Source organism: Otolemur garnettii, unplaced genomic scaffold (assembly GCF_000181295.1).
Source record: "Otolemur garnettii isolate 467f Iridium unplaced genomic scaffold, OtoGar3 scaffold00005, whole genome shotgun sequence".
In the NCBI taxonomy this organism is placed as follows: domain Eukaryota; kingdom Metazoa; phylum Chordata; class Mammalia; order Primates; family Galagidae; genus Otolemur; species Otolemur garnettii.
Window position 1 is genome coordinate 1,376,819 of NW_003852400.1, and position 10,465 is coordinate 1,387,283.

General features: G+C 34.4%; 1 protein-coding gene across 1 annotated transcript in view; it reads right to left on the reverse strand.

Moving 5' to 3' along the window:
• Positions 1–1,980: 1,980 nt before the first annotated feature.
• The window catches only part of DUS4L (dihydrouridine synthase 4 like), a 17,918-nt gene continuing 9,433 nt past the window's right edge, over positions 1,981–10,465 (reverse strand). The window contains exons 4-7 of the mRNA XM_003782590.3: positions 8,351–8,468; positions 7,153–7,275; positions 3,272–3,498; positions 1,981–2,562 (exon numbers count right to left, since the gene is read on the reverse strand). Coding sequence (XP_003782638.1) covers positions 2,315–2,562; positions 3,272–3,498; positions 7,153–7,275; positions 8,351–8,468 — 716 coding nt within the window. The 3' untranslated portion in view covers positions 1,981–2,314. The remainder of the gene's footprint in view (positions 2,563–3,271; positions 3,499–7,152; positions 7,276–8,350; positions 8,469–10,465) is intronic.

Genomic DNA, 10,465 nt, shown 5'->3' on the forward strand with positions numbered 1-10,465 from the left:
TGGGCTTAGGCGATTCTCTTGCCTCAGCCTCCCGAGTAGCTGGGACTACAAGCGCCCACAACGCCTGGCTACTTTTTGTTGCAGTTCGGCTGGGGCCGGTTCGAACCTGTCACCCTGTCGGTATATGGGGTCGGCGCCCTACTCACTAAGCCACAGGCGCCGCCCTGAGCATACTCTTTAAATAACCGCTTCCCCCAAATTTGTGAAAAATGACTGATTAGTTTTTTCTTTCTTTTCTAGTTGGGGCGTCTGTAATCCTAGCTTTCTTGGAGGCCAAGGCAGGAGGATCTTTTGAGTTCTGGAGTTCAAGACCAGCTGGAGCTCTGAGCAAGAGGAGACCCATCTCTACTAAAAATAGGAAAAATTAGCCCGGTGTGGTGGCACGCACCTCACCTCAGTGGGGAGGCTGAGGTAGGAGGATCGTTTTAACCCTGCTGCTGTCTGCCCAGGCCACAGAGGGAGACTGTCATAAAGAAAAAAAAAATGAAAAAGTACTATCCTCTTGAAGACATTATTTTGTTACTTTGGAAACATTAATGTTTAAAGTAGATAGAGAACATAAAAATACATTTAGCTGGTGCTTTTTCTTAATTCATCACAAATGTATTTGATCATAGAAAGAGTAAAGAAAAAGATACTTTGACACAAATTAGCCATAAGGAAGTGATTTTTAATCAAATGTTTTAAAGCCCCTTGTTTTTCCTCCCAGGTTTCTTCCAAACTCACACCTTACTCTAGTGATGCTGCTGCACTCACACACTAGTAGAATTCACTTCAGATTTAATTAAAAACCATCAAAAGGACTAGATTATGCTCATACCTTATTATTTCTGTGGTATGATATTTATGTCAAATGAAAAAGCCAGTTATCTTTAAAAATACATTCATTGAGGCTCAGTGCCCATAGCACAATGGTTGTGGCTCCAGCCACATACACTGAGACTGGAGGGTTCGAATCCAGCCTGGGCCAGCTAAACGGCAATGACAACTGCAACAAAAAAATAGCCGGGCGTTGTGGTGGGCACCTGTAATCCCAGCTACTTGGGAGGCTGAGGCAAGAGAACATTTAAGCCCAAGCATTTGAGGTTGCTGTGAGCTGTGACACCATAGCACTCTACCGAGGGCGACATAGTGAGATTCTGTCTCAAGAAAAAAAAAATTAATTGAAAAGTGAGAACACAAAATGTGCCCAAGGGGAAAAAAATATGGCAGCACAGTGTTTTTTATGTTAAAATTAATTCATTTAATTATTCCCAAACTCTTGAATTAAAAAGTTTTAGATAAATGTTTCCTTATAAGAGCTCCCATATTGGGAATATAGAGTAATACTTTAATCACAAATAGTTTTATTTCAATCTGAGATACTTCATTCTTGCAGTATACATTCATCAGTAACAAACTCTATTAGTAACATTCCCAAACCATGGGATTTTTAAAGTTACAAGAAATTGCTGGGAGGCATAAAAATAACATCATTAAAAACACAGTATGAAACTAGGTTTTTAAATGAAAAACAAAACCTAGTTGCTATTTTCCATGAAATATTTCAAATACATAATCTTCTCTAGGTTAGTTACCAAATTTTTAATATATAAGATGTTGGGGGTTGCATAAAAAGATGTACCTACTTTTTAGGTACAGATATTCTTATCAAGCTCTCAATCTTTTAAGGATCCAAAAGACTTGAAATGTACTAAATTTAATGTTATTTTAAAGAGCCCCATCAAATCGTAGTTTTATGGAAAACATCACATCTAATTAAAGTCAGTTATGTGTATCTAAAAACAAATACCTTCAAGTGTGTAATTCAATTGGGAAGTGCCAGTGTGATTTTCCATTTGAATTTTTAACATAAGCCCTGAGTGCAGTTCCCTTTAGAATTTCTTGTTCATTTTCATTTTGTATGTAATGTTGGCATTTGTGCTATCACTTCTCTGTCCTCACATACTTCTTAACTTACAGATGCTATATGAGTCATACTTAGTATTAAATAAGCTTTATTTAAAATGTTAAAAACATGATTCCAGTAGGAAAAAAATATCCATCCCTCACACCCCAATCCATAACAGGATTCAGAGCAGTTGTGTAATGTTTGGACCGAGGATGACAAGAATGTTTGAACCACCTGGAGTCTTCTTTAAAACTATCTCTGAGGATGGGGTTTAGGACTGAATTCTTCAAAATGCTCCCAGAGATTGTTTTTATACTAAAGTTTAAAAGTCACTGATATAAAGTAAAAACCTAGATGTCACCACCTCTGGTTTCATAATAGGTATAGAATAAAATATATATTAAAATAATTTTGGAAGTCCAATTAAATGCCATAATGGTCTGTAAGATAATCTAAGACTGCTGATGTGCTTGACAGAGCATTAAATACTCTTTTTTCCTGCCGAGAAGTTATCTTTTCCATCATGTACATTAAATGTTGATGGAAACACATGTAAGGAGTTCCAAGTTCCAGAGCAATGTCAACCCAGTCCCAGATGCACTTCAGCGGGGTTTCCTCAAATCCAGCAAACATGGCCGGGTTTGCTAAGAGTCCTCTTGCAACCATCACACCTACAAATTAAAGTACACCATATTTGTCCATATAGTAAGAATCTATAATTATTAGTTCAAGCTAAACAAAACAAATTGTGAAGATTAAAAAAAAAAGTATTATTACAAGGTTTCACAATGACCTTATATTGGTCTTTTTAATTCAGTTATAAAACAATTTATTTTGGTACCTTTTGCAAATCAAGAAAGTTGAAATGTACTCATAAAATTCTTTTTAAAGATTTCTACATTAAACAATTAGTCTTTAGTTTTTCTTTAGGGTAAATCCAGATTGTCTTAAACTGGGTTGCTTAAACCACAGTTTATCTGCATCTCATCTAGCAATTGCTATCATAGGGCTTGGCTTAGAATGTCAATAACTTAGGGGGATAATAAAACTGCACAGCGGTTCTGGGGTTCCTCCTTGAATTCATTAACTATTACTTCTATTCCAGGTACTTAATATCACTAATAGGATATCTGGAAGATTTTTAATTGGTCACTAAATATGATGGTGTCAGAGAAGTAAACGAATTAATTTACCCCAGTTAAAATAATCTATTATTTCTAAGTAGGAGAATTAACATTATCTTAGCTTAAATCAGTACAGTGAGAAAATATGGCTCAGTGTGAAAGAAAACTAATGAAAATCAAAATAGCATTACTTTCCCATTCTCACTTATTTTTTTCCTAATTAAAACATAAAAAAATCCAAGTACGTATTTCTTACCATCTGTCCCAGTATTCTGCCACACATTTTCTGCTTCTTTTAAGCTTCTGATGTCTCCATTAGCAATTACAGGTATAGACATATTCTCCTTAATTATTTTAATGGCATCATAGTGCACTGGCTGATGTCTTTCTTCAGTAGTTCGTCCATGAACTGTGATCCAAGAAACTCCTGTAGCTTCAGCTTTTCGACAAAGATCTACAGTTCTTGAAAGGTCATCATGGATCCTATAATTTCAAAATTACATTGTGTGTTCATGTAAATATTAAGATAAAATTAATTAACTAAAATGAAAATTCGTCTACTAAATTATGTAGTTAGCTGTGCTATAGCATATTATAAGTCCATGCCACTATCAGCAAACTTTCCTTCAGGCATTAGTTCCCACCCAAGATCTCAAATTTAGCTTTTTCACTATTTGCAACAATAGGACAACAAAAAAATTTAGGTAGTGCTCTTATCTTTTGGCTTTGGTAAATGAAAGAGCCTTCAAAGTATTGTTATGGATGGATTGAAAGATGCTATCTTATATTTGATGTGGGTGCACCAAGTCCCAAGTGGAGAACACAATACTTTACCTTGAAATTGTTACCAAAAACTGCTTACTGGTTTGTTTTCTTTTCCTTGTAAAATTTTAGTGCAAATATTTTTCCTATTTTCTACTTTTTGTACTAAGAATGTTTCTTAGCATTAATTAAATAGCATGTGGACAGACAAAGTTGAGGGTTTGGCAAAACATTTTAATAATAAAGAGAAGTTTTAATTTATGTTAAAAATACAAGGAAGATGAAAGACATTATTAATGCTTACTATGGCCTGAGAGGGTTCCTCTGGGGGTGGTGGGTGGCTAAGACCCTTCCCCACTGCACACAGACCTTTCTCCACTCACAAAAATTGATTCAAGAAGGCTAAAAGACCTAAATTTAAGCCATGAGACATAAAAATCCTCAAGGAAAGCATGGGAAAAATACTTGAAGATACTGGCCTGGGGAAAGACTTTATGGAGAAGACTTCTGTGGCAACTGCAATAAGAAAAGTAAACAAATGGGACTTAATTAGACTGAAAGGCTTCTGTACAGCTAAGGAGACAATAGCCAAAGCAAATAGACAACCTACACTATGGGAAAGGATATTTGGAATCAGACAAAAGCTTGATAACTAGGATCTACAGTTACTCAAAATAATCAACATGAAAAAAGCCAACAATTCTTTATATCAATGGGCAAGAGAGATGAATAAAACCTTCTCTAAAGAAGACAGATGAATGGTTAACAAACATGTGAAAAAACGCTCATGTCTCTACTTATCAAAATCACCCCGAGATACCATCTAACCTCAGTGAGAATGGCCCACATCACAGAATTTAAAGACTGCGGATGCTGGTGTGGATGTGGAGAGAAGGGAACACTTTTACACTGCTGGTGGGACTGCAAACTAATACAACCTTTTTGGAAGGAAGTATGGAGAGCCCTCAAAGAACTCAAACTAGAACTCCCATCTGATCCTGCAATTCAATTACTGGGTATCTACCCAGAAGAAAAAAATTCTTTTATCATAAGGACACTTGTGCACTAGACTGTTTATTACAGCTCAATTTACAATTGCCAAAATGTGGAAACAGCCTAAATGCCCACCAATCCAGAAATGGATTAACAAGCTGTGGTACATGTATACCACGGAATACTATTCAGCCATTAAAAAAAGATGGAGACTTTACAGCCTTTGTATTAACATGGATGGAAGTGCAACACATTATTCTTAGTAAAGCATCACAAAAATAGGGAAGCAAGAATCCTATGTACTCAATTCTGATACGAGGATAATTAATGACCTAGTACATGGTGGGGGGTGGGAGAGGGGGGAAAGCAGAGAGAAGGAAAGAGGGAGGGGGGTGGGCAGTCACATTGTATGACACACCTTTTGGGGGTGGGACACAATTATAAGAGGGACTTTAACAAATGCAATTAATGTGACCTGGTTCAAAAAACAGAAAAAAAAAGTAGAAGAAAAATCTATTAGGACTTAATTTATGGCCTAATATAGGGACTATCCTGGAAAATGATGTCCCAGGGGCATGAGAAGAATATGTTTGCTGTTGTTTGGGAGAGTGGTCTGCATACGTCTGTTAGATCTAGTTGGTTTATTGTATTATTTAAGTCCTTTATTTTCTCACTTATCTCTCCATTATTGAAAGGGAAATACTGAACTCTCAACAATTGTACAAATGTGTTTCTCTGTTCAAGTATATAATTTTTTGCTTCATAAAAAAAAATAGAAATACTACTGAATACATGCCCATTTTTGCAAACTCCCATGCTGTTTTGTGACTTCCTAGTCTTTCTTGTGATGGAAGAATATCCTTATATTTTTTTTCACTTAGCAAATTGCTATTCATTTTTTAAGAACATATCCAAATGTCTTTTCCACTCTGGTGCTTTCTTTGACTCTCCCTTGACAGAGCTAGATTTTCTGACTTCTGTTTCCCTTGTTATGTTCTAGGTAATACCCTTACTATAAAGCAATTACCACATTTGTAATTTAATATGTGCAAGTGGGCTCACCTACCAACATCTGTAATTTTTGAAACTAAAGGTTTATTATTGATTTATGTATCTCCAGATTTTAATGCAATGACATATGGAATTTACTTTAGGAATGTTTAAGTGATGGAATGTAACATCACCAATAATGAAAGAAATTGATGACTTGACTCATGATATAATACTTGATAATAATACAATATGACATATGTTACTGTAAAGAGAAGAAAAGGAGTAGGAGGAGGTGGAATAGGAGTAGGAGGAGGTGGAGTAGGAAAAGGAGAACCTAATCTCAGAAACCCAAATCAAAGGACATTTTGCAGAACAAATGAGCTCAAATTTTAAAAGTATAGCAACACCATTAACATATTGAAAAATAAATTAGGGTAGTAAACTAAGAATAAATAAATAAATATATAAATAAATAAAAAGAATTGTTTGGTTCTCATTCAAGTCATTGACCATAGATTTTTATATTCTGGGAAACAATCAGCTATAAGATGTACAAATAAAAATAGATTCAACATGTCAAAAAATTTTAAATCAAATCCCAGTATCAGATTATGTCAAAATATGAAAAATGTACATTTAAACAATATAGGAAGTATGGTATACTTCTGTTGGAATGCTATTAATGACTGGGTTGTACTGAATAGGCAAAACCTCTGAAGACTGATTTTTATGTTTAGGTACATTGAGTCTGCAATTCTAGTGGCAGTCACCAAATATCTTTAAACTTAGTACAATAATTCACACTATCACTTTTACTTTTCTAACAAAAGAAACTTCTGATATAAATGCCAAGTTAACGTTGTAGAAAATGTTTTGGTTGCTAATCAAAGTATATTTCCATAAGAATTTCAAAAAGAAAAAACGAGAACTCCAAGCCAAGCTGGATGCTCTAATAAGCCCTGAATTTTCTAGACTTAGTGGAGATACAGCATTTTCCAAGTCTGGTAATGCAAGTGATAGATATAAAAATGGCTAAAGATTTTCACTAATTCTGAAAATCCTGACTATGTGTTAAAAAATGTCCTGTTTCAATCTCAATCTACCAGGTGAGAAATTTAAAACCTTTTTCTCAACCCTTTTTAAAGCCCTGTATCCTTCTCTATAAATAATACCATTAAAAAAAAAAATACAAGGGAGGATGTTGTTCAGGATTAAGTAAAAATTATGGTATATATTCATTTACTAAATATCTTGTCTCAACATTTCCATGCATGCACTAGCTACTAATTTATTTAGCATAGACACTCCCATACCACAAGAGAAGAGGAATATTCTTTTATTTCCTAAGTAATGGACTATATTGTCCATAGATTGAAATATTGTCTTTACCTTATTTTAATAGAAACTGAAAATCTGGGGTTTCCCACTTGATTTCTTACTTGTTTCACCATATCTTGAACAAGCTCTGGCTTATTTATTAAGCAAGCCCCATAACCTTCTGCCATTGCCCACCTTTATAAAGCAAACATAAGAACAAATGAATTATAAATCGCTGGAAGAGAAGATAAAATTATAAAAGCACTGAAATGTAACTGCATCTATCTGTTTCTCTGGTGATCTAGAATGCAAGCAGATTTAAAAAATTTGTAGAGCCAACATTTCTAAGTGGATCAATATGAGATTAGTAAAACATGTTCCCAGATCAAAAAGTATTCAGGGGAAATGGTTTTCACTGGCAAGTGAGAATATTAAATTAAAATTCATTCAACCAAAACAGATTTTAAGTATTTGTAATTAACTGCAATTACTTTAGATTTTTTAAATTCCATATTTGATGTTTATTGTGTATAACAAGGGGTTTTAGTGGTCTTAAGAGTAGAAAGATATTTTTGGCTTACAGCATTCCAACACCACAAAACAGCTTATTTAACTTGCTTAATGAGTATACAAATATGTCTAATCCGATTTGGATTATGCTGTACTTAAAGCCTTGATTTTATTCTTTGGACACATTTTGAATTATTGACACATAACCTAGTATACAGTGCCAGTATGGTAGGGATATTATTGTCCAATTAAGTATACCCTATCAATATCCAGTTACTTAAACCCAACCAAATAACTGGTATAGAAAGAAAAGGTCATTATAAAAAGGTATTTTTGTAAGGGATTTTAATGAGAAAAAAAATGTGGAACTCTCCTAAATTAAAGTATCAGGTTTTACAGCAAGTATATCTGAGATGGCCGTAAAAATACATCTTAGGGACTGCCATAATCATTACATTCTCATGTAACTACTTATGGATGAGGTTCAAGGCAGGTTCACACAAAAATTCTAGTGGTGAGGGGAGACCAAATACTTCTCAAATGTCTATATTTTATTTTAGCGGTCAGAAAAGATCTTTGAAATTCTATTCCTAACTTAACACTTCCTGATATTTTTCCTTCCTTCTTGTTTGAGCCCAGGTGCTTTAATACTATATTCCTTACTTTTTAATTTTTGGAAAACTAGAAAGATATTTTACCATGTCCACATAGTTTTTTTCCTAATCTTTTTGAAAATTCTTCCAACTTCTTTGAGCTTTACCTCTGAGGACAACCACAGTTAATGTCTATTCCATTTGCATAAGGACAGACTATACGAGCAGCATCAGATAAAAGACTTGCATCATTAGCAGCAAACTGGACAATCAGTGGGCAATCACCTATAAAATGAATAGCTCAACATTAAAATTCACAGGAAAAAAATCTATAAATACACAATACCAAACTTTCACGTTTGTAGAGGATAAAATAACTATTTTTAGCCTAAGAAGCATCTGTTCAAATAAGATGAATTATTTGACATTAAAGAAATTTTAATATTTTAAAGTAAAAGCTTAGGCAGTACAAAATTTAATAAAATGAAAAGTATTCTAACATTCTTGGCAAATAGACCCCCCTTCCCAAAGGTGAGAATTAGTTTCTAATATCCCAGAAAAATTTTACTTACATCTGTAAAACTTAAAACAATGTGAGTGGTCTATATGTATCATTATGCCTACTGCTCCTTTTTTTCCTGATGTAGCTGGGAGATGTACTCAGACCTATTTTCTTCTTTTTAGTGGGATATTCCACAGTACCGATGGACCACACAGTGTGTTTCTAGACCATTTATTTGTGGCTCTTGCAATCACAATGAGGATACAATGATGATACTCTTGCATACATGCTTTTGTAAGTATATTCATAGGGTAAATTCTTGGGAGTGGAAATGCTGAATAGGTATTTAGCATGTAACATTGTGACAGATATTATAAAATTATCTTCTAAGAGTTTACAATATAGATACATATCAATATAGAGGAAAATTCTTGTTTCTTCACAACTTTTCCTGTGGCATATATCCAACATTTGTATATTTTTATTTGTGAGCTCTCCTCATATTCTTTGCATTTTCCTATGTACATTTTTTCTATTATTTTCTTTATTTGCAATATTTTTATAAAACAAAGAAATTAGCCCTGCTGTCATATGTGTTACAAGTTTTCCTACCCATTTTTTCAAGTATGTATGTGCTCTTACATATAAAATGCTTAAATTTAAATATTGCCAAATACATTGGAACCTTCTTAGGTTTTAAAGTACATCTTCCTTATCTTTGGGTTAGTGGCATAAATATAGGTTAGGTGCATTTTAACATTTCCAAAGTTCTTTGGAGGACTATCTATGTGAGATTCACTAGGTATTTATCAAAATGCGGGCTCTAGGCATCACACCAGTTGTACTGATTCAATATTTTTATGGCAATTCACTGATTTACAGGTGTCTAGCAGTATAAGAGAATTTGGTATTTTCTTTTTTTTTTTTGGCTGGGGCTGGGTTTGAACCCACCACTTCTGGCATATGGGAACCATGCCCTACTCCTTTGAGCCACTGGCGCTGCCCAAGAATTTGGTATTTTCTTTATGGAGATCTAGGGTGCTTTCCCTTTTGTAACTTAAGAGTTACAGGACTTCAATTTAACAAACATTTATTGGTCTAATATATTTTCAACACTGTGCTAGATGCTGAGGATATAAAGTAAGCTATTTCTATAGCTCCAGCCCTCAAAGGAGCCCAGAATCTCATGGGAGAAATAGGCATAAAAAGAGGAAATTGTTAACAGAATAGGATTTATTGTTATATAACAGCCAATGCTTAAGAGAGAAAACATAAGTGGAGGGTGAACAAAAAAGGTTCGTTGGCCACAAACTTTGCAAGCTGGATTGAAAAACATAACTGCAGTTTGCCAAAGAAAGAGAGATCTAGAGATAGGCATAACTGGGAAGGGTATTCTAGGTAGGAAAGTGTGAGACAACAGGGCATGTTCAGGCACTTAAAATAATTTAGTATTTTTGAAGAATAAAGTCAGTGGGCTGTGAAAAGCTGATGACAGATTAAGGCTGCAGGAGATACATTTGGAGGCTGAATCATGAAAGACTTTTTATATTATCTGAGGTGTTGGAATTTAGTCTTTCAGGCAGTGGCTCTCAACCTTTAACAAGCTCAGAATTACCTGGAGGGCTTTTCAAAACGCAGACTGCTGGACTATACACACAGAATTTCTGATTTAGTAGGTCTTGGATCGAGCCTGAGAATTTCCATTTCTAACAAATTTCTAGATCAACCTGATATTTTGCTGGTCTGGGGATTTCACTCTGAGAACATTATTTTAGGCAAT